This window comes from Mytilinidion resinicola (genome assembly GCF_010093595.1).
Source record: "Mytilinidion resinicola strain CBS 304.34 unplaced genomic scaffold BDZ99scaffold_15, whole genome shotgun sequence".
NCBI lineage: Eukaryota > Fungi > Ascomycota > Dothideomycetes > Mytilinidiales > Mytilinidiaceae > Mytilinidion > Mytilinidion resinicola.
In genome coordinates this window covers 259,507-287,269 of record NW_022985451.1, presented here as the reverse complement: position 1 = coordinate 287,269, position 27,763 = coordinate 259,507, and the positions used below count along the sequence as shown (strand labels likewise).

The 27,763-nt window shown below is 52.1% G+C and overlaps 12 protein-coding genes across 12 annotated transcripts; 8 read left to right on the top strand and 4 right to left on the bottom strand.

Annotated features, from left to right (window-relative positions):
* Positions 1-85: 85 nt before the first annotated feature.
* On the top strand, positions 86-2,309 carry BDZ99DRAFT_573435 (uncharacterized protein; the record flags this gene model as incomplete). Its single annotated transcript, XM_033728294.1, has 1 exon — positions 86-2,309. The coding sequence occupies one exon, from the start codon at positions 86-88 to the stop codon at positions 2,162-2,164; it is 2,079 nt and encodes a 692-aa protein (XP_033573663.1). The 3' UTR covers positions 2,165-2,309.
* A 208-nt stretch (positions 2,310-2,517) lies between these two features.
* On the top strand, positions 2,518-5,507 carry BDZ99DRAFT_83832 (DRMBL-domain-containing protein). The gene has a single exon (XM_033728950.1). It carries the CDS (start codon positions 2,577-2,579, stop codon positions 5,283-5,285), a length of 2,709 nt encoding a protein of 902 aa, XP_033573662.1. The 5' UTR covers positions 2,518-2,576; the 3' UTR covers positions 5,286-5,507.
* Positions 5,508-6,073: 566 nt separating this feature from the next.
* On the top strand, positions 6,074-7,234 carry BDZ99DRAFT_83812 (glutathione S-transferase). Its single transcript, XM_033728948.1, has one exon. It carries the CDS (start codon positions 6,350-6,352, stop codon positions 7,031-7,033), a length of 684 nt encoding a protein of 227 aa, XP_033573661.1. The 5' UTR covers positions 6,074-6,349; the 3' UTR covers positions 7,034-7,234.
* Positions 7,235-7,924, top strand: BDZ99DRAFT_83813 (uncharacterized protein). The gene has a single exon (XM_033728949.1). The coding sequence runs from the start codon at positions 7,435-7,437 to the stop codon at positions 7,870-7,872; it is 438 nt and encodes a 145-aa protein (XP_033573660.1). The 5' UTR covers positions 7,235-7,434; the 3' UTR covers positions 7,873-7,924.
* Positions 7,925-10,214: 2,290 nt separating this feature from the next.
* BDZ99DRAFT_83805 (uncharacterized protein) lies at positions 10,215-10,847 on the bottom strand. Its single transcript, XM_033728947.1, has one exon. The coding sequence runs from the start codon at positions 10,723-10,725 to the stop codon at positions 10,396-10,398; it is 330 nt and encodes a 109-aa protein (XP_033573659.1). The 5' UTR covers positions 10,726-10,847; the 3' UTR covers positions 10,215-10,395.
* A 1,424-nt stretch (positions 10,848-12,271) lies between these two features.
* BDZ99DRAFT_83793 (uncharacterized protein) lies at positions 12,272-14,110 on the bottom strand. Its single transcript, XM_033728946.1, has 2 exons — positions 13,830-14,110; positions 12,272-13,760 (listed from the first exon to the last, which is right to left on the bottom strand). Exons 1-2 carry the CDS (start codon positions 13,955-13,957, stop codon positions 12,530-12,532), a joined length of 1,359 nt encoding a protein of 452 aa, XP_033573658.1. The 5' UTR covers positions 13,958-14,110; the 3' UTR covers positions 12,272-12,529.
* Positions 14,111-15,060: 950 nt separating this feature from the next.
* Positions 15,061-16,442, top strand: BDZ99DRAFT_465488 (peptidyl-prolyl cis-trans isomerase). Its single transcript, XM_033720550.1, has 4 exons — positions 15,061-15,257; positions 15,409-15,554; positions 15,608-15,745; positions 15,793-16,442. The coding sequence occupies exons 2-4, from the start codon at positions 15,432-15,434 to the stop codon at positions 15,985-15,987; spliced, it is 456 nt and encodes a 151-aa protein (XP_033573657.1). The 5' UTR covers positions 15,061-15,257; positions 15,409-15,431; the 3' UTR covers positions 15,988-16,442.
* Positions 16,443-16,662: 220 nt separating this feature from the next.
* BDZ99DRAFT_421813 (RNA polymerase I-specific transcription initiation factor RRN3) lies at positions 16,663-19,184 on the top strand. The gene is made up of 2 exons (XM_033716960.1): positions 16,663-17,250; positions 17,302-19,184. Exons 1-2 carry the CDS (start codon positions 16,713-16,715, stop codon positions 18,810-18,812), a joined length of 2,049 nt encoding a protein of 682 aa, XP_033573656.1. The 5' UTR covers positions 16,663-16,712; the 3' UTR covers positions 18,813-19,184.
* On the bottom strand, positions 19,085-20,626 carry BDZ99DRAFT_421808 (putative PfkB family kinase). Its single transcript, XM_033716959.1, has 6 exons — positions 20,565-20,626; positions 20,022-20,418; positions 19,808-19,966; positions 19,683-19,753; positions 19,523-19,633; positions 19,085-19,472 (listed from the first exon to the last, which is right to left on the bottom strand). The coding sequence occupies exons 1-6, from the start codon at positions 20,612-20,614 to the stop codon at positions 19,301-19,303; spliced, it is 960 nt and encodes a 319-aa protein (XP_033573655.1). The 5' UTR covers positions 20,615-20,626; the 3' UTR covers positions 19,085-19,300.
* Positions 20,627-20,884: 258 nt separating this feature from the next.
* BDZ99DRAFT_500776 (kinase-like protein) lies at positions 20,885-23,598 on the bottom strand (the record flags this gene model as incomplete). Its single annotated transcript, XM_033723751.1, has 1 exon — positions 20,885-23,598. One exon carries the CDS (start codon positions 23,596-23,598, stop codon positions 20,947-20,949), a length of 2,652 nt encoding a protein of 883 aa, XP_033573654.1. The 3' UTR covers positions 20,885-20,946.
* A 1,473-nt stretch (positions 23,599-25,071) lies between these two features.
* Positions 25,072-25,440, top strand: BDZ99DRAFT_393192 (uncharacterized protein; the record flags this gene model as incomplete). The annotated part of the gene is made up of 1 exon (XM_033715836.1): positions 25,072-25,440. A coding segment is annotated over one exon (369 nt), but the record flags the coding sequence as incomplete, so codon positions are not given.
* A 36-nt stretch (positions 25,441-25,476) lies between these two features.
* BDZ99DRAFT_465483 (uncharacterized protein) lies at positions 25,477-27,459 on the top strand (the record flags this gene model as incomplete). Its single annotated transcript, XM_033720549.1, has 2 exons — positions 25,477-26,827; positions 26,953-27,459. Coding segments are annotated over exons 1-2 (1,600 nt in total), but the record flags the coding sequence as incomplete, so codon positions are not given.
* Positions 27,460-27,763: the final 304 nt, after the last annotated feature.

The following is a 27,763-nucleotide window of genomic DNA, read 5'->3' as shown; positions in this document are numbered from 1 at the left end:
AGCAATGCACAAAATTAGGCAGCATCCGTTACGGTCGCCGTTCCGGCAAGGCAATTTATCCTCTTCATCCCTTTCGCTTGAAGGGATGGAAAAGCCTGTCAAGTCCTTCAAATCTCTCATAAAGTCGGTGCCGCCACATCCAACCCTCAGCAAGCCTTTGCCACCTGTGCCACAAGAATACAACTCCTCACCGCCTTCGAGCCCACGAGAGCGCCATTCAAGTCACTCGACTCCTGCTAGCCAGTCACCAAATACATGGGAAGCGCCAGCTGAATGGCTAGATCCTAGAAAGCCTGCTGTCAGCGCGCATAACTCGGAATCAAGCGACATCCCTAGGCCGTCACCTCCTCCAACTTACTCGCCGATCCTCCCAGAGGCCTCTCCAGACACGGCAGACTATGCTTTCATGGATTTTCCTCCGCCTCAAGGACGAAAAGGCAGCAATAACAGCCGTTTGAGCCCAGTACCAGGAAGTCGTTTCTCTGTCTTGGGCGCCCCTAGAACACCTCCTAGATCTCCTCTACCGGAGCCACCAAACCCGGGCACTTCGTCGAATGCGTCACAGATCCCGATACATCCGAATATTATAGAGGTGCCTAGTTCAAATCACACTGCAGAAATACAGAGGAATATTAGTGCCGCGAATACTTCCCCTCGAGCGCCTCCAACTTCGTCGTTCTCGCCCCTCTCAAACTCTGCTAAGGTAACGCCACCACGCTCCTACTCTCCTGCGAAGGGCCTCGCTGTATTGGGTGAGTACACAGGTGAAGAGCCGCCGCCGCGTGGGCGTAAGTACTTAGATTCGCGAGATCACAACGATCCACGCCGAAGTGACACGGACGAAGGCTGGGAGAATGAGAGCTCCCAAGACGCCTATCACCACCATTTAGCCAACCAGTACAGAGGCAAGGCTATCGGTGCTCCCAAGGCGGGGCATCCAAGCGCCTTTAACGAGCACGGAGAACATGAAAGAGACCATACCCTTTTACCACGGCCCTTGTCATGGCAGAAGAACAGTAGTGGCTCTGCTTCTCGACAAGAAAGCCCAGATAAGAAATCTATGATCAAGGAAAAGCAGGTAGAAGGAATGCAGAAATCACGTCGTAGTTCTGGAATCCGTAATGCGTTCAAGAGGTCTAAGACGCAAAAGCACGAGGAAGAGAAGCGAAGTCCATCCCATGCTCCAGAGCTACAACACGAAAAGGCTGTCGCTGCCAGCCCTGTTACGAGCAAGAACAAGAAGAAAGTACGCAAGCACGTCGATCCTGACTACCGCTTCTCCGCGTTCTATCCACGAACCAGACCGCTTAACTTGCCTCGAGTTCCTAAGCTAAGGCCAACGAAGAGGAACAAAGGCGGACAGAAGAAAGATGGCGTAGCAAACATGCCGCAGTTCACTCTAGCTCAACCAACGGCGGCCTCATCATCTCAGACTGCTAGCCCTTTACCACGGAATCTCCCCTCCGCAACCACTTCAAGTCACCTTCCGTCGCGACCTCAAAGTCCATCTTACCTTGCCCCTTCAGCTCAACGGGAGACTCAACGCCCAGAAAGTGGCTCAATTTACAGCAGTACCGGCGTTCAGCACCATAATTCCAATTCTAACTCCCCTCATGCCTCTTCTTCTCCAAGCCGAGGTCAAGCATCCCATACCCGAAACATCTCCCTCGCATCCTTTCTCTCCACAAGCCCTCCGCCACCCACGCCGGCCCCTACTCCCAATACCTCTTCATTTTCTGCCCCGCGACCTCGCTCACGCTCTATCACTGGAATTTTCGAGAAACTCAAAGTTCGTTCCTCGCACATTTCATCCCTCTCACGACAGTCGGGTGGGTCATCGTATTCACACCATTCACAGCCTCCACCTTCTTCACAGCCCATTCCCCAGGCTCCCGATTCCCAAGGGAATAGTTGGGATATTACAATGGAGCCTTCGGAATGGCGAAAAGAGCACCCGGACGACGACGAAGGCCGGGAGAAAAAGATGAGTTTCTTTGAGAAGGCAAAGGAGTCGAGGAAAAAGAAGGTCAAGGAAGGCAGACAGGAGAAATTAAAGAAGAGCATTAGGGTGCTGGGGCCGACGGATCCGATGGTCGTGGAAGGTTTTGGCGCCGAGGAAAGGAGACCAGGATATTTGGGACTACCCAGTAATGCTGCACCATGACGGATTGGGAGACGTAATGAATGGCATTAGACTGAAGCAGACGGAATGGGTATATAGACGTGTGTTTTACGTGCCTAGGTGCAGAAACACCTCGGTTGAATGATCAATATAGACCACTATTTAGATATTTGACTGTTTGCTTGGCATCCATCCAACCTTGCGGTCGAGAGCGCAAGTCGTAGAAGGGTCATATCACTACGCATACATGCCCTTTTTCAAGACACAGTAACCTTGCGTTACCGATCTTTAATGTGTGGTACCTCCTAGTGTTCTCACTAATTGATCACGTGAAAACGCGACTTTCCCTAAGTCTACTAGCGCCTTCTCCTCACCTATCCTCAACTTGCCTCGCACTTCAAGAACGAGCACGCTCCTCTTACACTAGTTCGCATTAGCATGGGACGAAGCCCCCATGTTCCGCAATCCTCGTCAAAACTCCACGCTCCCCTCAACCTCCAAAGCGACGCCGTCGGTCGGTCGTCCGCCTTCGCCTTCGCTACACCACCACCGTCCACCTCCAGCATCTCCCCCCACAGCACCAATGGCCGCCAAAAACGCGACAAAAAAGCCGAATGCTGTGAAATCAGTTTCTACGCCTGCAAAAGTGCGACAGACTACTCTTACACCACGTAGTGGAGGGGCGGCCAAGAAAGCTGGATTCAATGGCGCGAGCGGGGGAAAGGGAAAGGTGAAGCCGAATGGGAACATCATGGCGTTCTTCAAGAAAGCGGAGGAGATCAATACACGATTGTTCGTTGAGGAGAGGGGCGGGAGGCGGAGTGAGGATGAAGACGAGGAGGATGAGGTGGACGTAGGGTGGGGAGATGGGGAAGAAGAGGAGATGAAGGCGGAGGAAGACGAGAAGATAGAGAGATATAATGAGAATGGTGGCAGTATCAAAAGGAGGAAATTCGGTGAGGATTGGGGCTGTACTCCGCCGCCACCAGACATCGTCGAGGATGACAAAGTGGTGAAGGTCTCTGGGGACGGTGATGAAAAGCCGAGACGAGTCGGACCGTTCATCCAAGAATCTGATTCGGAGGATGAGGATATAGACATGATCAAACGAATGGCGTCGAGACGAGCGATTGAGAAGGGACCATCGGGGGGATCACGATCTAATAGTGAGTTGGACGCCGAAGAGAGTAAGATGGACGATTCTGAACGATTTCCGAAGCCCGTTTTACTTAAAACTGAGTCCACGGACTACACTGCTGGTGGAGATTTCGAAGAATTTCAAGACTTTGAAGACGAAGACCTCCCAGAAGGCGAAGAATACGATGAGCGGAGATGGATAGATGAGCAAAGAAGGCTGGAAGAAATGGCAGACGGTTTCGAAGGCGAAGCGAGCTTGGATGAAGGCACTTCCATTTTTGATCAAGTATCTGAAGGGGTAGAAGATGGCATGATCGTGGAGGATTCCGATGGACCTTCATGTCCGTTATGTTCTACAAGCTTAGCCGGGCTATCAGACCAAGATGCGTCCATCCACGTCAATAGCTGTCTTGATGGCACTTCTACGCCTATACTTCCGAGAAAAGCCCTAGAAAATCCGGAGGGAGTCGACAAAAGCAAGCGTTTCAAACGTCCAGAACGCCCTCCGAAGCCTGGCCAAGAGAATCCTTTCAAAATTAGTACTACCGGTGCCCCGAATTCTGCTTTCTCGAAACTCATGTCTAGCCACGCCGAGGATGCTGCTTGGGCAGCGGCTGCTGCTGCAGATTCCGCCGCCAGAGGCAAGCCAGCCTATCAACGAACCTGTCCATTCTACAAGATCTTACCGGGGATGTTCATATGTGTTGATGCTTTTCGATATGGTGCCGTCAAGGATTGTCAGGCATACTTCCTCAGTCATTTCCATAGTGATCACTACATTGGGCTCACGGCATCCTGGAATCATGGGCCCATATATTGCAGTCGAGTCACGGCAAATCTTGTGCGACAGCAACTACGAGTAGACCCCAAATGGATAGTCGATCTTGAATTTGAGAAGAAGACCGAGGTGCCGGGCACTCAAGGCGTCCAGGTTACAATGATACCGGCGAATCATTGCCCTGGAAGCTCACTCTTTCTTTTCGAGAAGGTCGTTGGGAAGGGGACGAATCCGAAGATGCAACGAGTTCTGCATTGCGGGGATTTCAGAGCATGTCGAGCCCACGTTGAACATCCCCTTCTCCGACCAGATGTCTTGGACGCCGTAGGAGGGAAGACGGGGCAACAGAAACTCGACGTTTGTTACTTGGATACTACTTATTTGAACCCGAAGTACGCATTTCCGCCACAAGAAGATGTGATCAAAGCGTGCGCAGACATGTGTGTTAGCATGAGTAAAGAGCGCACAGATGACACGGATGGATGGGAGAAGATGAAACGGGAGCGAGCAGGCGAAGGCATGGCCAAGTTTGTACGCAAGGATTCTGATATCAAGACAGAGGACAGCCAAGACGAGGACTTGGATCTCACAAAAGCGATGAAATTCCAAAAGGCGAAGACCAGAGGCCGTCTGCTTGTAATCGTTGGAACTTATAGCATCGGCAAAGAACGAATATGCGTAGGCATCGCTAAAGCTCTTAAAAGCAAGATCTATGCCCCAGCAGCAAAACTTCGAATCTGCGAGGCCCTCGAAGACCCTGAGCTCAACGCTCTTCTAACGAAGAGCCCACATGAAGCCCAGGTCCACATGACACCTCTCTTCGAGATCCGCGCTGAAACTCTGGAAGACTATCTCGGTGGCTACCGCGAGCACTTCTCCCGCGCTGTCGGCTTCAGGCCATCGGGCTGGAACTACAGACCCCCAAACAGTCGCTTCGTGGAAAGTCCGTCTGTGCAGACAGTCCTGCACTCGAAAAATTGGAAAAGCACGTATTCGATGAAGGAGCTAGTGCCTCAACGCGGTAGCACAAATCGTGCGAGTTGCTTTGGGGTGCCATATAGCGAGCATAGTAGCTTCAGGGAACTAACAGCTTTCTGTTGTGCGTTGCGCATCGACAAAATCATCCCCACGGTCAATATAGGAAATGCGAAGACCAGGGAGAAGATGAAGGGGTGGTGCGAGAGGTGGGCGGTGGAGAAGAGGAAGAATGGGCTTTACAAGCTCGAGTCAGGCGAGGGATCTCTTTGATGAACGACCAAGCATCAGCTTATCAATACATATGGGATATTCACCGTCGTGATTGTTAGCCCTTCGGAGCTTTTTCAGAGGATATATCATTGTCTGAAATCACGTGACTGGGCCGACCATTGTGATGGATCAGAGTAAGTCAAATTTGAAATAACGAGCAGGAGGTTTAGCAGCAGTTCCGGACAGAGTCATGGGCCTCTAGGTGAGTTATATCTTAAAAAAAAAATAGTCAGAAGCGTTGTAGCGTGTCCTTCGAAGTAGACTGCATGCAACGTTAAACCCTTCGGACCTTTTTCATCCGCTCTATCTGTTGTGCAATAATAGTCTGCGATGATTCCCTCAGCCTGGGGACAATCACTGCTGCTTGCGTGTACTATCAGCTTACCTCTTAGTGCCACCTTTTGAGGGAAGGCATTTCGAAGAACACAAACCTGGCGGAGCGTTATGGACAGATGGGGCTTGGTGAGCGGGAAATATGTGAATGGATTGGAGGTGGGCCTCAATGATATGGAGCGTTATGCCTTGAAAAACCCCGTCATACACCGGTGTGAAGTTATGGAATTCACACGCAGACATGTAAAATGCTGTATAGCTGCAATTTCTTCTTAGCAAAAGGTGACCATTCTATTGTCAAACGTAGTATTTCGCGGTACTCACGACTCTCTTATATAATTCAATTGACTACGCTCTGCAAAATCTCCTGCCAGCCTTGAGTACACTAGTTCCCTTTCGCTAGGTTAGTAGGGATGACGTCTGTTTATCCTGCAAGAGTATAGCTCGTAGGAATTAGGCCGCAAAGTCCTAAATCCTAGACTGACTAATTATAGTTGCTAGGTTCAGTCTGGCCTGACCGGATCGTGCTGAAACCGGCGCCGACCATTGCCGACCACCGTATTTTGATAGCGCTATAGGTCATGCGCACATAACCTCACTCTATATAATTCAACCATTGTTCTCCTCGACTTCGTTCAGTCTATTTCCGTTATATACGATCTCGTCTACTTGAACTCTATCACTCGTTATCACCTTCCAAACTATTCCGTGGCATCCTCGCCCTTCCCAAAATGCCCCTAACAGTCCACCATTTGCAATGGTCGCAATCCGAGCGCATACCATGGCTCTGCGAAGAACTAGAAATCCCATACACACTCACTCTCCACCAACGCGCGCCCATGTTATCCCCCAAAGCCATCAGAGACCTCAACCCGCTCGGCCAAGCCCCCGTCATCCAAGACGGGGACCTCACGCTCGCGGAATCCGCCGCCTGCTGCGAATACATTATCCACAAGTTCGGCAACGGGAGGCTCGCGCTGCCACCCTCGCACAAGGACTACGCCGACTACCTCTACTGGTTCCACTTCTCAAACGGCACTTTGCAGCCGATGGTACTGCTTCTGTTCTCGGTCGCTCGCGTTCAGAGAGAGGGGCCTGCTACCACGCGCTACAGGGAGATGTTCGAGCGCTGTCTGTCGTTTATGGATAAGCGGCTGAGGGAGAATGAGTGGTTGGCGGGAGAGGAGTTTACGGCTGCGGATATTATGACTGTATTTTCGCTGACAACGATGCGCGCATTTCATGGATTTGATTTGACGAAATATGAGGGGATTCTGGGGTATTTGAAGAGAGTGTCCGAGAGGGAGGGGTATAAGAAGGCGAGGGCGAAGGCGGATCCGGAGATGGAACTCATGATTGACGGGAAGGCTCCGAGGCAGTTTGAGGATAAGTTGAAGGCGGAGGGGAAGCTTTGAATGACCTGATCCGTGAAAAATCTAGGGATGACCCACGTCATGTGCAGGTCACATCCTATGTGGGTCATCTTCGTGTATATAGTCCTTGGTCGCGCTCCTCAGCTTCTTCATCATGTAACACCACTCTGTTACTTCCTCATTCTCGTAAAGAATTTTTTCGCTCAAGTCTTCATTGTTCAAGTCAAAGATACCAGGCACAACAAATTGCCATGCTGCTAGTGCTGGTGCTGTTCTGGGGCGCACTGTTCAGATTCTTCCTGATGTAATACCACTGAAGCTCTTTCCTGATAATTCCCATGAATCACGTCCGTTTTCTTCGATGTCGAAGTTACAGACATTAGATACATGCAATACTGCTGATGTAAATCTCGCTCGTGCTCGCACTGCTCAGTTTCTTCACAATGAATCTCCTTCGGGTTCTCGCTTTCCCAGGAGAACATCATGTCTGTTGTCTCCATTTTCAAGTCAAAGACATCGGACAAAAAAGATTTCCATGCAACTGTTGGCTGCTATTGCACTCAGCCACTCTTCTTAAAACTCTCATCGAAAGATGTTTACTCTCTATCCTCTTCTTTTTCAAGGAAGAAATACTAGATACAAAGATCTCCATGCAACTGTTGTGTTCCGTCGCTCTTCTCAGCGTTCTCATGGAGTGGTGGCAGCCAGTTAGAATGCTCCTACGCACGTCTGTCTACGCGTCTCAGCTGTACAGGGTTCACTTCTCAGCTGGACAAGGTTCACTTGTTGTTTTGTCACCGTTGCTGCCTGCAACCCCTGGTCTCTCGTCACTATATAGCCACTCGTTAGCACCTCAATACAACTCATGCTTTCCTCACTGATCCTTTGCCCTTCCTACGCCAGCTGCCAAGTGGCGGTAATTATTATTTTTGCTCAGTCCCAGGAAGACATCATGTCTGTCGTCTTCACTATTGAAGTCAAGGACACTGGCCACAAAGGACCTCCATGCAGCTGTTACTGCTGTTGTTCTCAGCCGCTCCTCTCAGCTTTCTCATGTGCTATAGGCAGGCCGCAGCTCTACTCTCAATTTCTGCTCACTCTCAAAGACATGGAAATGGAGGTATTTGTTGTTGTCCTCGGCTGCTCTTCTCAGCCTTCTCTCAGCCATGCAGTTCTCCAGATTCTTGCTCAATCCCAGGAAGACATCATGTCTGTCGTCTTCCTTATTGAAGCCAAGGACACCGGACGCAACGCCTCTTCATGTTGCCTCTGCTTTTGTTGTTTCCATTGTCAATTGGTTCATCCAGAAGTCGAGGCCGCAGGTCTCTCACTACACAAGAACTTTCTCAGAGACATCGTGTCCATTCCTCACCAAATTTGGAGATTGGCATCACATGCCGCTATGCTTTGAGCCACGATGAAACGCATTTCTCATAGACAATGCGAATGAAGAAATTTGAAGACGATTCCCATAGAAAGTGCTGCCAGTTACTGAATAAGCTCCGGACGACATCAACACTGTCACTGCCTGGTTTTGAAAGCTTTGAAGATCCTTTGACGAAGTTCGACCGCACGTAAGCATTCAAACATTTCATTGCTTCGGTTTGACTGAGCCACCGGGCGCTCATGGGGCCTTCTGAACGGTCGCTTTTTGAGCACATCGAGCGCTTCCTTGTGCAATTTGGTCCTGTGCTTGGCATATATGAGACAATTGTACGCTTACAAACGTGTTCTCGAAGCCAAGTCCTTCGCTTGTACCATCAAATGTTTTCATGGAGCGTGAAATCGCATCTCTAAATGGTGGCTGGTCTCCGGACATCAAAGTATCTCCGTTCGAGTTTGATCCAGAGCACATATTGTCGAATGTGTTGGTATTTGGTAGCACTTCTTCCTCATCAAGTATAATCACCCCAAGTGGTGATCGGGTAGAACTGTGACAAATACAGAAAGCTCAGAGCCAACACCGATGCATCGATCCAGAACTAAAACGTTACGATTCTCAGGCAGGCTCTACCTCAAATATACTGAGCCAGCCTTTGCGCTTCCAACTGGTCACATCATTCATCGAAATCTTCCAAGTGGCATCAATGATTGGCCGAGATGAGAGAGCAAATCAAGACCATCAGATGTTCCATTGCTGATCTCTTTCGAAACCCAGAAGGTTCCAAGGCCAAGCTCGGTCATATTGACGGTCAGTCTGAGGTTTGTTCAGTTTGGCAGCCTCACTCCACCAAGACCAACTAACCCGTACTTGCCAACTATTGCAGTGGTGGACACATCAAACTAAACCGAACATCCGGCTTTGCATCCTACTGTTTGTCAAAGACCTAAGAAGCCCCCGTCAAGCTCGACAACAAGCATGAGGTCATTGCCCTGTAGATCTGATTGATGACCGACGAGGACATCTCCTGGCCGTGTAACGCCTCTATGCCTCATACCAGTGACGCAAATCCCTGTTGCAAACATGGAGGTATCCTAGGAAATGTCGGTCCTTAACCCGGAAGAAGCCTCTGCAGACAGTATGGTTTGACGCTAGTCTGGTCGCACCTCTTCATCAGTAGAGTGTTCAGCTCCTTTCAGTAGCTAGGACCACAGCGGAAGCAAAAGTCCAGAACCAACATGACAGGTGAGACAGGTGACTCAGACATGTTTCAGCTACTCCAATTAATCCCGGGCCAGGTTGGCTACGAGAATTTCGACGTCTCCTTGTACATTTTCGCCAACATATCTTCATTCAGAAGAGCCAACGCTTGCTTTCCGATTATTACATGGCGAACAGAAAAGCCCAGACCCAACATGACTACCTCCGCTAACCTATTTGAACTATTCAAGAGTTCCAGGTTCAGAGTCAAAAGATAGTGCCTCCATATATTACTGCCTAAGCCAAGGTCCCTTTTACAGACATGAAGGGGAACATTGTACGGGCTGACACTCGTCTCCAATCATCGCGGCTGGTACTGAAATGCTGATACCTAAGCCCGGGCAGCAAACCATACGTCGTGGAGGAGCCAATTCGTGCTGTGGTCTTTCTCGACGCTGCCATTTCCGGACCATGGAAGCCTTTCACGTCGCAGTCAAGTCTGGCCTGAGAGTAACGACATGAGGAACGGGGAGGTCGGAGGATCCCAACGACACATGGCCTTCTCCGTTATCAATTTCTCGGCGACCTATCATTGGCTATGAACAAAGTGGTGATCTGGTCTGCCATGTGACTAGCTGCCCTTCCATTTTATCAAAAAACGAGCAGCGTCAGACCTTTGACAGACTCCATTTTGACCACTGCACCGATCTGTGCCACCCATAACTTTTCCTTAGCGGATTTGGTAACCGCCTGTCCTGGAATCTCTTCTTTAGACGAGACCCATCGCGGAGTAGGTGTAGTCGATGACTTGAGACACGGAAGCTCATACGAAGCCAGCAGGTTGGTGTTTTTTCCACACACACTTCCAGTCATGGCCACTGACTGTTTGGTGAATTGTTCGAGGAGCATTGGAACGACCTTGTCTACGCGAGTGGAAGTCGTCCAGGCCTGGATAATCCAAGAAAGCGAATTCTACTCCACATGCGTAGAAACGTCTTTTGGAAGACTCCCCAACCTCATCTCCCAGCCTCCAGACAAGCCAAACATGTGACTGTTTTGGAAGCCCGTTTGTTCCAACTCCAACCACACCAACCATTTCCATCAGGGCAGCATTGTTGAGCACCCAAACACCGACCCACACACACACCCACATACCCGTCGCCTCTTTCTGTCTTCGTTCTTCAACCCCCCCTCTGCTTCCTGGAAAAAAAGAATCCCCCAACTCGAGGGGGCAACGACTCTATATACCCGCCCGCCTCCGATCTCGCGCCGCACTTACCACCCACCACACTCCCGTATCGCGGCGCTGGCACCACTCCCACTCCCCTATCACACCATCGTCTCCTGGCAGCATCGGCAGAAAGCGGCAGTCCGACCGGAAGGGATGGGGCTTGTGACCACACCTCCTCCCTGTCCGCCCCTTTTCCACAGTACCGAGCTGGCGCCAACCCCTCCTTCTCCTCACCCTCACATCCCGCAACCACCTCCATCTGCGACGTCGGGAGAAATCAGAAACGTGATTGGCCGAAACAACGAGGTCGGGACAGCTCGCGACCGGGCTCAGCCACAAGGGAGCTGGGGAAGTGGGGTGCTGGTAACCAGAAACCTAACCCCCATCGCGCCATCGCGCCATCGTGACATCGTGCACGGCTCCTGCGCCTGTAGCTTCGGGAGAAAAGCGGGCGATGGTGTTGGCTCAATTGGAATTGTGTGGGATGGGGCTTGTGATCATACTCAGCACAGTCCGCCCTTTGGTACCGTGCTGGGCGCACCGATCCCCTCCCCTTAGCCTTACGATCATGCTATCGTGACCTCGTGCACGGCTTCTGCGTCTGGAGCATCGGGAGGAAGCAGGGGATAGCATTGGCTGAAGCGTTGAGGTGGGCGTGGCCTGTGATAGAGGAATGTGTAGTCAGGCCTCGCGACGGTACGGAGTCGGGAGCGGGGGAGGAGTGTCGCGCCGACGTGGTATTCGAGGGGGGTGGGGATGGGCCATGCTGTTTCGTGAATAGGGAGTCGCGAGGAGAAGGCGGGATGGGGTGGCGTTTGTGAGGAAGTTCGAGGCGGTGGGGGTGAACTCCGTAGAATCAACGTCAAGGGACGAGGCGAGGGGGGAAGGGATGCGCACAAAATTTGCCGCGATACGAAGAGTTTTAATTTGCGTCTAGAAGAGATGGAATGAAGCCTGAGTGATGCCAAAAATGACGTGTAACATGTGGAGAACTCACAGGAGCTAGCGCTATCGACCCACAGTACCAAACTCCACCTCCACGCCTCGTTACCAAAGTCCAGTTCCATGCTGTACCAGCGCCACGGGTCACATTCATCCAGGGTAGAGAGCACACGTTGGATACAAAAAGTCAATCGCATATAGTACGGACAGCCTTGGTAGATACAGTCCTCCTCGCCTCCCCCTTCCCAGTATCTCCTCCATTTTCCCATAATCCAAACCAGGTCATATCAAATCATATGATGTAGCCCTAGAGAGAGAAACCCGATTGAGATACTTAGAATGCTCGCCATTCGTGTTAGATATTGCCTGCTTGCTACACGCTCCGAGAAAACCCCGCAAGAAAACACCCAGGACAGGAATATCAGATAGTTCCCGTTACTTAACGCCGGTCAAAGGGGGGGAAAGCACCAATGTAGATGGTGGACGTCATTCAGAGACGCTTAGAGTGTGAACTTAATGATGTAAAGGAGAGTTATTTCGTTCAGGGGCATGGGGACGGTCGTGAGAGGTTGCGGTTACCAGAACGACGCCAGGCAACCGCGGTGATAGTGTGCTGATAGGGGCAGCTAGTGCGCCCAAGGGAGATGCAAAGTATGGACTAAAATGAGGATTCAAAATGTTTGAGAATCTCCAAGATATAGCGCATGACTCCAGAGGTATGAAGCGTGGAAAATTCAAGCTTCTGACAACTTCAAGAAGATATGGTAGAAGAGAGACGGTGAGACTATCGAGTTCCAGCTTCTAGCTGAGCCGGGGTGGGTTGGGTTTCTGTCTGCGGTACAGCTTCATTGGTAGACTCAGTAGTGGCATTGTTGCGGTTTCTCGAAAAGGGATTTGGCAAAGAAGGACGATTGGCAATCCTCATAGCATGCAGTCTCGTTCGCCAGCTTGGATTCTGGGTTACTTGAGGTCTCGCTGGTGTAGCGTCATCGGCTCCGCGATTGGGGCGACCGGGACGGTTGTTGTGCATATTCATTAGTGCACCTGTAGGAGCAGGTTGGTGGTCCCGATTACTCGCAATGAACACAACACGCGATCGGGAGAACTGGCCGCGGTGCCCCATCCAGGTTGCTGCTGGCGACGTAGGCAAACGTAGTCCACCCATACCAGCGGCACGACGCGCGGCGGTGGTAGCCTCTGGTGCCTCTCCTTCAGGCTTCGGCTTCGGCACGTAGTAATCGTGCTTGCACAGCGGGCAGCAAGCACGACGGCTAGTCAACCATGGGTCGACACAGCTAGCATGGAAAGCGTGGCCGCAAGTCAAGCCTCGTACATCGTCGTCATCCTCGAGGGTATCCAGGCAGATGGCACACGTGTCACCTGGCTCTGGGAGAAGCTCGGGGGCAGTGGCAGTACGGATTGGATCATCGTCGTCAGAATCGTCAGCGTCGTCGTGGTCAGTAGGCTTTGAGCCTTCGCTGGACACTTCTGGAGTAGTGCTATCAACCGTCTTCGCCTCCGTGAGATCGCCGGTCTTTTCGGTAGGAGCCTTCTCCCCTTCCTTCTCTTTGACTTCTCGGGCGGATGCGCTTTCAGCGACCACTAGTTCGATCTTGGGCGATGGGACTGGAAGGCTTGACGCGGTAGGTGCGGCTAGATCTTCACGGGCGATGTCCAGAGCCGTGGTAGGTCGAGTGCTCTCTGTCGAACGTCGAGATTCGCCGGATGATTTGTTCGCTGAATCTACGTTTTTGACACTTGCAGGTCTGCTAGGAGCAGTTGCAATGCCACCAGCAGCAGGCAGTCCCTCATTCTCGCGCGAATATCTCCAAGCCTTGTACTTGGTGAGAGGAAATCGCTCGTTCACCTCCTCCATCGACATCAGCTTCTTTTCTCTCCTCCGGCGATGCGGGCGGGTCATGGCCGGCAAGTCTATCGGTTCTCCATCGGCAGCAGCCCGTGCGGCTCGATTGCGCTGGTTATATCTGAAGCAGTACTTAACACCGACGATAATCCTGAAGCGCAGAGGTTAGTAATCGTGCGAAGCAACAGCCAAGACCAAGTCTCAGTCGCGAAGAACGTACCATAGATTCGTAAACACAACACCGAAGCCAAGAGCGACGAAAAAGAGCAGCGGGGAGCTGGTGGGGCCACTCGAATTGTTGCCGCTGCCCGTGTTCGAAGGCGCAGGCGCCGAGGAGGTTGTAGACATGGTGGCTAGTTGCTATCCATGCAATCGCTGGCGAATGTACGAGGTAAGGAAGCAGATACGGAGCAGTCGTAGAGGGTCGATTTGAAATATGTACAAGAAAGCAGCTTTGTACAGGGCGACGGCCGAAAACGGCTGGGCGAGGGTTGCGGTCGGGGAACTCGGGCGACGAGTGTCCACGGTTCGAGTCGAGCAGCGAGATATCGACCCTGCGAGTGTGGTGTCCTCGAGGTACGTGTTGCGCCGGGGGTAGTTCACGGTCGCTCGCCGCGGATGGGTGCAGGCGTGGGTGGGCGAGGAGGCCGAATGGATGACGGGTGGAGGCCGTGGGTGGCAAGCGCAGCAGCTGAGACGGGTTGGGTTTAGAGGCCTTTTGGGGGGCTGGGGCGGCCCGTTAGTTTTGAGGCAGGTGGACAATCGGATTGTCCATGCCCTGTGGCGAGTGAAGGGCGGTGCGGTGGAGTGAAGTGGACGAAGTGCCTGGAGCTGCTGGCGGGAGGCCGTGAGTCTGGAGAGCGAGATGCTTGGTTGCGGCAGGGTGGGCCAAGGACGAGGACAAAGAGGGCCTTCAAGCGCTCCACGATCCGCTAGACCCGACGCGGTGGAGGAGGGTGCACGGCCGGCTTCACCTCGACGCCAGCTGTTTCGATGGCGGCAGTGTGGCAGCTTCTGGCGCCCTGCGTCGTGCAAGAACGTCGGCGCAGCGTCGCCTCCTGCAGCGACCCTTGGCCCGAGTCTCTGCGCCCGCTCTCGCTCTGTTGCTGTCTCGACACCAGCCCGGACAAGAGCTGCCGCACAACGTCCCGCACTGCAAATCCGGCTGGCTCGGGACCATTGGCAGCGATCTCCATCGCCGAGCCTGAACTTGGCGCAGAGCGTTCGGCACAGGCCTTTGCCCGTTCACACTGCAGTTCCCCTCCACCACCATTCCGAATTCGACCTCACGAGACATTTCCTGTCGAAATCGCTGACTGGAAGGTTTAGCCCTGCCAAGCTACCCCCTTTCAGACAGGAAAACCTCTCTGCACGCCATTGGTTCCCGAGGCACACACATTGAGCCCTCCCCCAGTCCGAGCCCTCCCACAGCGCCCATTCGCCGGTGATTATTGAGTACTGAATCACCCTAAAACACGCACTTGCAATCCTGCGCCCTGGCCATTCCACCACCCATTCTACACATCTTACGAAAGCCAACCTCTCACCTGCGAAGCCACCACCTGGGAGTGATCCTGCACAGCCCAAATCATGGAGACCACCCCGGCGGAACCAAACCCAATTTGCTTCTTCGATATCACTCTTGGAGGTTCGTAATTGATGCACTCGGCTTTTGCAATTTTTGCCACACTTTAGTGCCGATAAACGTCTTGAGGGAATCTATGTTTCCCGAGCTTTCCGCGCCAAAGCTCCATATCACGCGCAAGCTTGGCATACCAAAACATGCTGACCAAATGCAGGAGAACCTCTTGGGCGAATCAAGATGGAGGTCTTCAAGGATGTCACCCCGAAAACCGCGGAGAACTTCCGCCAATTCTGTACTGGCGAGACGAGGAACAACCTAGGACGACCACTCGGCTACAAAGGCTCCAAGTTCCATCGTGTGGTGAGCTATCCTGCATTGGTCTTTCGCTTATGCTTTGCTAAAAACCTTTTCAGATCAAGGGCTTCATGATCCAAGGTGGAGATTTTCTCAATGGAGATGGATCAGGCTCGCAGACCATCTACGGCACCACCAAGTTTGCCGACGAGAACTTCAACTTGAAACACGATGCCCCTTATCTTCTCTCCATGGCTGTATGTTGTTCTGTCATGCTAACTCTCAGACGCTGACAATCTACCAGAATGCCGGACCAAACACCAATGGATGTCAGTTCTTTATCACGTGCGCGCCCCAGCCCAATCTGGACAAAAAGCACGTAGTCTTTGGCAAAGTTGTCGAGGGCATGGATGTCGTGGACAAGATCCAGAACACAAGAACGAACCCAGGTGATAGGCCCACCCAGGACGTGGCTATTGCACAATGCGGAGAGATGTGATGGACTCCTGAAACGCACGCGGGCGCTTCGAAGGTCCCAACCAACCATCGGCCTCGACGAATCGATGCAGCGCGACGCCGCCACCAGTTCTCGAGGCACATAGGAGCTCTATCTGGGTTCTACGTGCTAGAATGTTGGCGTCGAAGCCTCTAGATTTAGTATGCATCAGGAGTAGTCCACGAGGAAACCCCGTGACCCAGACCAAAGAGATGTGCGGTTCAATTGGAATTAACCTTGGCGCCTTCGCTATACAGAACCTTTGCCATATCATATAGACGACTGGAATGATGAATTGGGATCCTATCAAGTGCATCTCCCGAGACATACGAGTGAATCAGGAAGACCTGCATCAGGACCGTCATGAAGAGACTATCTTGGCTGTAGTTAGTGTTTAGAGCCGGCCATTATCCCTTCACGCCCTTCGTAGTGCACCAATCAAAATCTCTTTCGCCTCCCAAAGCTGTGCCTGTGATAAGATTCCTCAGCGCAAGAGGGGTCCAAGGGTCGACGTAGTGAATTCAGAGCTTGATACCGAGGAGCCCCACAGTTATTGGTATTCACCGCCTCCATAATAGAAAAGTGGGGCCCGAGCTTTTTTCCACGGCCGGACTTCAGATTCTTGTCCACAACACCCCACCACGACGCATTATCTTCCCTCCACATTCTATACAAGCATGACCGCACCTCCAGCGTGACCCGAATCTCAAGCTGCGATTCCCGACACCATGGTCTCCCTCGCAGCCTCCGACCGGGCGACTACCCTCATCATCGCGCCCAGCATAGGCGGCAGCCTCAAACGAAAGCACGAAGACTCGCCGTCCGACCACGAAAACATACCCTCTAGCCCGACAAAGCGTCTCAAGGTGGCATTCAACCCGGACGTCAATGTTCAGATACTCTCCGAGTGGCAAGAGAAGGACACGGAGCTCATCAGAGAAGAGGTTCGCCGCGCATTGGAGAAAAACGGCGACGGCGATTCATCCGGCGTCAACCAGCTGAACCATCTCATATCAATCCGGCCTACTGACGACGATGCACCGTCGACTCCTCTGCTCCAGAAGTACATCCTCGTCCTCACTGAGCAAGTCGGCTTGCTGGATAGAGACTCTTCCGGACTTGTTCACGCCATTCTGGATTGCAGATGGCTCAGCAGAAGCGAGCAATTTGTCTCCACCTACATAAGATTCTTGGGATGCTTGGTCTCCGCTAAGGCAGGTTACACGTCAAGTGTATTGCAGAAACTAGTAGACTACTTCATCAAACGTACGTATACCTGCCCTCGTATGCTCCACCACCCCTCATTAACGATATCAGTACCATCGCCCGCAATCCGCCATCAAGACGACCCCAGAGTACCGCGACGACGTATACATGCTCGAGTACACCAATGCCTCAAATACCTACTCCGACTCTTCCCTGCAGCTAGCCGAGAGCTTTCTGATGTCCTAGGCTCGAACTTCCCATTTTCTACCGACACTACCAAGGTGCATGTGGACTATATCAAGAACCTTCTCAAGCTGGCTACATATGCTCCGGAACTAAAAGGCGAAATCCTCGCTCTGGTTACTGAGCGACTCGTTAAGATAGACGTGCAGATACAGGTGGACATGGAGGACTTTGAGGATGACATTGAGGAGAGCCTGATCAAAGATGTGAAGAAGAAGCAGAATGCGGAAGATTCGGATGAGGAAGACGACGGATCTGATAGCGAGGATTCGGACTCGAGCGAAGAATCATCCACGCCAGAAGAACGCCGCACCAAGGAAATTAGAGAGTCTATCGGCAAAATGGATGCCATCCTCGATATACTCTTCGAGTACTACCACCCCATTTTCGCAAAAGGCGACTTCTTCGATATCAACGATACATTCGAATCTCTTCTCTCCCAGTTTGCCAATATTATCCTACCGACATACCGATCCCGACACACTCAATTCCTACTCTTTCATTTCAGCCAAAGCTCCCCTGAACTCACCGGACGCTTCGCCGGTGCTTGCAGCCATCTCGCTTTCGACAAAAACCGCCCTCAGATTCTACGACTAGCCGCAGCCGCTTATCTCGCTTCCTTCATCTCCCGTGGCGCCCACGTCTCTAAGCAACTAGTTCGTGACGTGGTCGACCTGCTAGGCAGCCATCTCAACAACCTTCGCGAATCTCACGAGCGCCAGGCTCACCAGTACAGCGCCATCGGACCCAATCTCCGCCGCTATGGCACATACTACGGTATCGCACAGGCGCTCCTTTACATCTTCTGCTTCCGTTGGCGCGACTTGATCGAAGAAGATGACGATTTGGATGAAGACGTATCGGACGGTCGCGAACATGTTTGGCATACCGGCATTAAGGAAACCTTTTCAAGGAATATCTACTGCAAGCTGAATCCGCTCAAGATTTGCTCGCCGGTCATCGTTGGGCAGTTCGCACGCGTTGCCCACCATCTCCGCTTCCTCTACGTCTTTCCGCTGCTAGAAACGAACAAGCGGGTGAGGTTGTCGAGGGCGATGGTTGGCGGTGGCGCGTATGGCGGCTACGCGGAGCGAGAGACAGCACTGAGTGCTAAAAAGGGAGAAGACGGACTCCAGCTTGATGCTTACTTTCCCTTCGACCCGTATCTTCTACCTAAGAGTCGGAAATGGCTGATAGGAGATTATATCGAGTGGAAAGACATCGATGCCTTTAATGGAATGAACGATGATGACGAAGACGATGAGGATGAGGAAGATGGGGAAGACTCAGGGAGCGACTCTGATTCCAATCTCGGTGACCACGAAGACGGGGATGTAGCAGAGGCGTACGAAGAGACGGCTACTGAGGCCAGCACATGATTGCGCTCTTCTATTCTGTTTCTATGGCATTCTAAGCATGTGCGCACTGTTGGTGCTTGGAACGAGGCGATTTAGCGGCGGTTCTTCTACACATGTTGATGTTGTTCACATACGGCGGTCACGAAATTATGGCGCATTTGCAGGTTGCTAAGCATAGGATACGGCGTTGGCGACCGCTTGAGCTGGCAAGGAGTTCACATAGCGAAGACCTGGTCAGGCAGCTGGACTGGGAGACCGGAAAAAGCAAAGTCAATTAATAAGTTTAAATACTACTTCATTTCACGTAGGCGGGCGGTATTTGTGGTGATCGGACTGCAGATGCCCACGGCGGAATTTGTATGCATGAGGCGCGCAAAACTTCACTCTATCCACCACCACCGTCACCATCATCATCTCAAGCGTCTTTCTTTGCTCGCATCTGTCTGACCTTCTGAATGCGCTTTCGTCTCGTTAGCTTCAAAGTACTTTCGATGACCCTGCCATATGTTCTACAAGAGGTCTTGCATAGCATCTCCAAGCCCAGCGAAACCCTCCTGTAGGACCTTCCGGCCAGCAAGCTCATTGGCGAATGCCAGCTTCTCCTTCAAAGACCAGTCACCACATCGCACATTCTCACAATACAGCATACCAGCTACAAACGTGTCGCCAGCTCCAATCGTGCTGTAAATCCTTAGTATCTCCAAATCAAATACGGCATGCTTGAGACTTACTCAACGGCGGCTCGACCCTCATACCTCCAAGCATGAACGTACTCGAACTGGCTAGTCTCACAGTCGAGAGCTGCCGCTCCGAGAGAGCCCCAGGTCAAGCACAGCAGCGCCCTGCCTTTAAATCAGCAAAGCTCTATGACAGATACCGTGTCAGAATCACCCGTTCTTTGCCCCCGCAGCCTGCGCTTCAAGAAACGCTCGCATGCTCTCCGCTCCTGTGAACCCCTTACTCTACCGCAGCCCGAATCAGCACCATACCAGCAACCGTAAACGCTTCCCACTCACCACCGCCCAGCTCTTAGAATAGAACACCACATCCGCCAATCTCGTCACCTCCTCCAGTCCCTCCCGGGTCGGGTTCTCCGCTTCGACACTGATCTTCGCCTCTGGAAAGCGTGCCCGTAGATGCTGGACGCACGCGAGCGTCACGTCCGGTATTCGACCCTGCGAAGCTCAGCAACTCAGATCGCCTATCAGATGCCTGAAAAGGGTAATTTACCTCAAAATGCCACCACTGACCCTCTCCTTCCCCTTCTTCCCCGCACACCTCCCCTACCTTACCCTTGAGCTCTTCAGCAGTCATCTCAGGCAGCTCATTGAAGTTCACAATCGTGCGACTCCCCGTCTCCAAGCTCCTGAGGACGTAGCTGCTCGCTGCCTCTGTGAAGCCCTCGCGGAAGATGGAGTGCGAGATATCGACCGCTGGAAGCGAGGTTTGGACTTCCTGCGTCGCGGGCGAGCTGTGGGAGGGGAGGATGGTGATGAGGGAGAGCGAGAGGGAAGGGGGAGGGGAGAGTTGCGACAGGACTTCGAGAGTGTTGGGGCCGTTTCCGCCGCGGCGGCGGGAGAGGGATGTGCTGCGGAGTTTGGCGTCTTCGGGGGGGTAGTGGGGGATGCTGGGGGTGTGTGAGATGGGTAGACGCCGGTACTTGGAGTACTTGAAATGATAGTTGATAGTGATAGTATGAAGATGAGAGATTCTTTTGAGTTTTTGAGATGGAATGGGTTGTGAGGATAAATATATGGAATTGAACTAACTTACGTAAGGATGGTATCAAGATAGCAGGCGCCGACTGCAGTTATGTGAGGCATGGTGGGATTTGCGGGTTATGCATCCCTTGGATTGGCTTTTTAGTGGTGCTGTTAGATATGTGAAGGGGTTGTTGTTCGAGAAGAGGTGGTTTTATGCCTATCGGATACATGCACTTAATGGCGCTAGCTTACGATAAGACTAGCTTTGATATCCGTCTACGAAGTACGAACATGTAGCTCTCTTCTCGGACATTCGAGTTCATGTAGTCGCCAAACAGTCACATCACATCTATGGTAGCTTAAGAGCGTCGCCAATGCCCACGAATCACACATGTTTCTAGAGATATTATATACTCTCTAACTACCGAAGTTTGGAACTTGGAACCATCCTCTTATACCGACTTAGCATCCTCGAAAAACCCATTATCAATAATACCATTAGAAAACTTCGTCGGCCTCCTCGTGCCCATCTGGATATTTGCGCTCGTCTCGAAATTACACATCCCACGAAGACCTCCACATGTCATGTTGCAGATCCTATCCACGACACACACGTTTTGATGATACGACACCATAGCCTTGACCGGTACAGGTGTACATTCAACATCCAAGACCTCGCCTGTGGTGAGAGTAAAGGTGACTCTCCCCCCAGAATTGGTCGCTGCGTCTTCTTCCATATACGCAAGAATCTTGACCTTCTTGGCGTAAGTGATAACACCGTTCCTTACGACCCAGCCAAATGTCGCGATGCTCTCATCGATACCATGCCAGGAGACGGCGATGATGCTAAGTGATTTTCCGCAGGTACCTGCAATCCAACGATGGGAGTAGACGGTACCCCAGTTTCGCGGACCCCATCCAGCATCGCGAACAGCAAGACCGGCGATTTTGTATTCTTCCCCTTTGATCTTCAGGGAACCGTGAACGATGCCGGGAATATCGAAATGGTGAGAGGTGAAAGAGTTGATCTGTCCCTTCTTTGGATAGCAGTCGACGTTAGGGCCGGTATCGACACACGTGATCTTCGCAGAAATATCTTCATCTTCTACTGTCCAGATATGCTCTCCATCCTCGACCTCACATCGGCAGGTATCATCTCCACTCCCGAATCCATTGCTCGGTAGTAGGTCAGCATCCCGAAGTGGGACATGATGCATCTTCTTATACATACCCTTTGGAGATAGAAGATAGTTCCACATGACGACTCTCCCTCCATCTTTCAGGTTCGGCTCATGGCCCAAGCGATGGAAACCGCCAACCGCGTTCTTATCATCCCACCAAACCAAAACGACGGAGTTTTGCCAATTCTCTTGCGGTCCGGGCTTCTGTCTCACATTGACTTCATCACCGTAGATCTGGAGCGTCTTTCCACCACTGACCTTGGCCAGCATATCTTCAGGCGCACGGTATCTGTCGGCGACGTAGTGGCTTCCGTTTACTCCGTTAGTCTCTTTCAGATCTTGCTCCAACGTTGACTCCAGTTCAGTGTTGCCGTTTGCCTTGGCAGCCTTCTCTTCGACTTCCGTCTCTCTTCTCGATGCGTCTTCCACGGCGCCATTCTCCTTTTTGTCTGCCGTACACGCTAACCCCATCCCCATAAACGCCGGCGTGAACCCAAGTTCCACCATGATATACCTCAGATCGCGGTTGTGTCCCACCTGTAAATTCCTTGTCGCTCTCACGCCGCCTAGCATAGTCCTTAGCACCGAGTAGGCTAACGTGAATGACATGTACTGCATATTCAGCTCCTGCCCGCCGCTCTTCAGATAATGGTCCAGGAACTTCTCCCACGGCATGTGCCTGCTAACATGCGGCTGAATGTACGCGAGATCCTGCTCCGGCGCGCCGAAGTCAGAACACTCCCAATCCAACACACCCGTCAGCTTCCCGTCCTCGAAGAGCACATTGTGGATATTGAAGTCTCCATGTGTGAGAACGGGCTTTCGGTCGTCCGCGGGCACGTTCCGCTCCAGCCAGCTAAAAAGATACGTGATAAAAGGAGAGGGGAGATGCTCAATCCTGGAGGCGTAATCTCGCCATCCGCGCAGGTTGCGGTGGTACCGCGACTGCACGGTGTCCTCCATTGCGCCCTCCTCGTCGTACTTTTTGATCACTTCTTCGAACTTCTCGAGCGGGATTGTGTGGAGCTGTGCTAGCTTTTCTGCGAGCTGCAACCACACGTCTTCGTCGATCTTCGCCTCGTGGCCGCCGAGGAAGCTGCCGGGGAGCTTTCCGCTGATCTTGTTCATGGTGAAGAAGGTTCCATCGACGCCTGGGAGGTTTTCGGCGAGATCGATGGGCGTTGGAGCCGGGTAGCCGGTTGCGGAGACGGCTTTCAACAGGTCGTGCTCTTGGGATAGCAGGAAAGATGAGTGTAGCATTATAGGCGCTGGGTCTGCTTTGCGGATTACGAGGTCTTCAGTGTCACTGGAACCATGTGTGACGGTAGCAAAGTAGGTTTGCTTTCCGAAACTGCCTGGGTTGGACGTGAAGGATGTCACGCTGAGGCTAGTATCGTTGCGCTTGGTTCGCAGGAAAGATTCGAAGAATCCCTTCGTTAATGGTGGGTTGGGAGAGTCGTCTGGATGGGAAGATTCGCCATTGAAGGGCTGGGGTTGGATTGTTTGCAGAGTGGTGTAGTAATTAAGCTCCCATTCCGCAGCTTTGCGGATGAAACTTGATGCCTTCGGGTCATGCGAGGCGACTTTTGTGAGTCGGGTACTCAACTCGTCTAGCTCCTCGGTCAATTGGTCGTACTTCTCGCAGAGGGTGTCGAAGTTCCCGAGAGTGGAGTAAGGACGTTTGGGGCCGGCTTTGTTTCCCTCAAGGTGCTGCGTTATTTCGTGGTTCAAGGCTTCTCCTTCTTCGATGCATTTTCGTAGAAGCGGTACAGAAGGACCTTGTCGCTTCAGCAGATCATGTAGAGCTGGCTTGATGAGCTCGATCGCGCCAATGGCAGTAGGATTCGTGAGGTCTGGCGCGATTGTTGTCTCAATCGCTCGGAGGACGAGGGAGAGCGTCTGGGAGGTCGGATTGATCCTCATAGTAGGCAAAACGAAGAAGGATCAAACTGGTGAGAGGTCGAATGGATGAGGAAACAGTAGTACCGGTGCAAAATCAGGGCGAGCTAGGTTTGCTAGGGAGTTGCGGCTTTATTTAAAAACCGCCCCCTACCCCAGATAATCAACCCCAGACGTTCGCCCGGGGCCCATATCGTGGGGACCCTCCGATGACTGGGGCTTACATGCAGCCTACCCCATATGGGGTCGGCGACAATTCTTATGGGGTTCCTGCCGATTAAGACTAGGGAACGATGTGCATCCGGATGATTGCATTCCGGATTCCGGCACCTGAAAACATAGTCATGCCTTTTGCTATAGAGAAAAGATTGAAGTGTTGAAGAAGCGATTGGATATTATGTAGTTTCTAGACATTCGGTTTCTAGATTCGATCAGATTCTTGGGAGGAATGGGGTTGATACCCTGGTGGAAAGTCAACAGGCGGAGCTGCTTAGTCTAATATGCATATTCGAAGACAGTCCATTGTTGTAATTTATAGTAGTCAGTCAAGCTGTGATAACTAGCGCTAATTGATTACAGAGCTCATAGATTCAGTTCTTGCTGGTTGAGAAAAGAATCGTTGATGGCATCCTCGGGTGAGACAATAGGTGAAGGAAAAGGAGGACCAACGCCATTGGAGACGGCCACACAATTCGGGAAGCCCGGGAGCATCTCCACGTTGATGGAGTAACCTTTGCTGGCCACTCCGGGCTGTAAGGAGTAGAGGATGCCGGCAAAGGAGAGGTCTTGCACCCCGATCGATTGAGGGAACGTGCCCGCCTAATAATGGGGCCTCGGGAGATCTGCAGTGCCAAGGAAAGCTTCACCTCCTGATCTCGTTATTCAACCTCGACGCCCTTCTGCAACATCCACAATACCGACAACTATTGGGAGTACACAAACAGATCCTCGCCGGCCATACCCTCCGCAAATTTTTATGGATTTGAAAGGATCTCGAACTGTACGCCAGGACGATGGAGCGTGAGAATCTCCCGGATCGTGCGAGCTGTTCCGCAAGGCTCAGTGCTCTTCTCGACAATAATAGCTCCCGATTTCGCCGCTTTTGCGACTGATGTCACGGGGATGTCCAGTGCAGTAAGGTTCGTAGCTGCGCTTGAATATCTATAATAAAACAATAAAGCCTAAGTAGCTAGAAAAGCGTATCTTGGTTCTTAGGAGCCAGAAGCCTATGAGATGTTATCATAAACAAGCTATTTAGGTGTCTTGACCGAACTTCTGATTGGTTGATCGACAACGATAATGGTGGTTTGAGATGAGTGGCTTTTTTCCGGTGAAGCCGCGCGCCAACACGTGTACCAGTTATCTCTCGTTATGATACTACATCCCAGACTGCAGGCAGGCACCAATCAACCTCGGCTTGACTGGCATGACTTTCAAGAAGCCAGCCTCCCCCCGGCGCGAAACTAATATTCATCTTCCCAGAACTTTGTTTCCAACATGGCGACTAGCGTGGACAATGAATATCAATATCCGCCCCTCGCTGACCCGTTGAGGGATGTTCGACTCATCGACCTACTTCCTGGCGAACTTGGGGACGAAATCCGTATCAAAATCTTCCATGCCCCCATAGGCGAGACAGCGAAACTGGTAGACAACCGATTGGACTTGGCAAAGCTCAAAGAGCTGCTCCCAGAACCATGGTTTGTGCAATCAACGGTGGAAGGACGGTATATATTCGAGAACCCTCATAAGCTAGGGCGTGGATCCTGGCAATGGGCTTGCCCGGTAGAGGATGTCTCGCCCTCAACTTATCTCCAACCTGGGGATGGAGTTGAACGCTCCCAACCAAGATATGAGGCTCTATCATATACATGGGGCGAGGTCGACGACAGAGGTACCATCGTGGTCGAAGCACAGCAGTCTGCCGTCAGTAATCTACCAGCCGGGAAAAATCTCATAGTCGCATTGCGGCATCTCCGTAATGCACAGACGACTCGGACGTTCTGGATAGACGCACTTTCCATCAACCAAAAGGACGAAATCGAGAAACAAAGTCAAATTCGTCGAATGCGAGACATCTACAGGTCTGCTTACCAGGTGATAGCCTGGCTCGGCCCAGAAGCGGACTCGAGCGGTCATGCGATCCAAACATTAAATTACATCGGAGGCCAAGTCGAATATCTAGAAGGTGGCCACCTGTGCCCTTCGCCAGACGCCGTCGAGGAGAACTGGCACGACCCCGGAACCGAGCTTCCCTACGAGTCTCAGACTTGGGATGCCGTCCACTCACTATTTTGCCGTGGCTGGTTCGACCGAGTGTGGGTTATCCAGGAAATACTACTTGCTGACTCGCGGGCTCTGGTGCAGTGTGGATATTGCGCTATCCCATTCACAATATTTCGACGTGCCGCCACATGCATCAAAGAAAATCATCACGCATCAAAGCTGGAAACTCGCCTGAGACACCTGGCCAAGATCACAAACCCTTCGGTCGGGCTTCCGTTCGACCGTGTTCTGCGCCTGGGGAGCCAGAGAAAGTGCAAGGATCCAAGGGATTACGTCTATGGCATTCTAGGGCTAGCTCCGAAGAAACTCGCAGCAAAGTTTCGGCCGAACTATTCCAACTCGGTGAGCCAAGTGTACATGGAGATGACGCTGCTCTACTCCAACCACATCCAGAGGCTGGATATCTTGCAGCGGGCGTACCAGTATGGGCGAATACTCAATCTTCCGTCATGGGTACCTGATCTCACCGCTCGATTGCCACGAAAGTTCCCATGCAGTGGGCAGTTCTCGGCAGGGTTCTCCCGCGCTCATTTCACATTCGAGGCACCAGCCGCGCTTTCTGCTCTGGGGGTGCAGTGCGCCCGCGTCACCGCAGTGTCGAGCAAGCTTTCTTCAGGAGGCGAGACGGCTAGTAGCACGATCCGAGCATGGCAGCCCGAGAACATAACGACCATCCCCTACCCAAACAACGAGACGTTACAACGTGCTCATCTCATGACTCTCCGCAAGGGTAGGGTCCGAGAGCGCTGGGTTGGTTGGAGGAACATATACCCGTCTTTCGAAGACTGGGAGCTCGCGTGGCTACGCTTCACTCGGGGTGAAACCTTCAAGGGAACGAATGAGATTCCTACCACAGCGTCAGCAGCAGACCGTCTCATCTGTGACGCCATCAACTTATGTATCGGGCATGCGTATGTGCGGACAGATACGGGATATGTCGGGACAGTTCCGTTGGACGCTGAGATCGGTAATTAGGTCTCTCATTCATCATTCTCAATTCACCTCCCTCCTCATCCCTCTCTTTAGAGAATCTCCCCAAAAATTCTCCGTCCTGATAATCGCTAATAATGTGGTGTTCTCTTTCAACGCTAGGCGACATCATATGCGTGTTTCTGGGCTGTGACTTTCCAGTTCTACTCAGAGAAAAGGGACTGGGACGCTTTGTTGTCGTAGGAGAGTGCTTCGTCTTCGGTCTGTACGACGCCACTAGTGTTCTTGGCCCGCTCCCTGCGCCGTGGGAGGTGCAAATGTTTAAGAGCTTTGGCAACCGCTATAAGTACCGCTTTTACAACAGAGACACGAAGGAGCTCGTCCAAGAGGACCCGCGACTGGAGGGGACTGATCTGGGAGATTGGGAGAGGTTCGACCATGAGCCCGAGCCCGATGATCCTCCGGTGTTTGATTACTTTCGACACAAGATAACGAACGAGGTCATTAACTCGGATCCAAGAATGTTACCTGATGCGTTGAACGCAAGGGGTGTGAAGCTGACCTGGTTCATGTTGATTTAGTTAGTGACGGCCCTGATATGGCATTTGAACTAGTTACGCTCCGAATCCAAAAAAGGGGTTTCGATCCGGCGCAGAGACAGTGCTCACGCGCATTAAATGCCATCACGTGAGCAAACACTGTATGAAGATACCGTGGTTTGTGTGGTATCTGTGACAAACGCGCTACCTACGAAGTGAGCTAGAGGCACTCGCACTCTTCCTAGAGAGCGGAATCGGTGTCGATCCGTGGTACGCAGCGGCGGGAGCTCACGTTATAATTGGGCGGTTCGTCACGGACGAGCGCTTCGCCGAGGAGGGCGGCACGCAGGAGTTCCTGGCTGGGGCACAGAGTTTGAACTGTAGCTAGGAGAGCATTTACCACAGCGTGAACGGAGAGGACGCTCTAGGCCGGA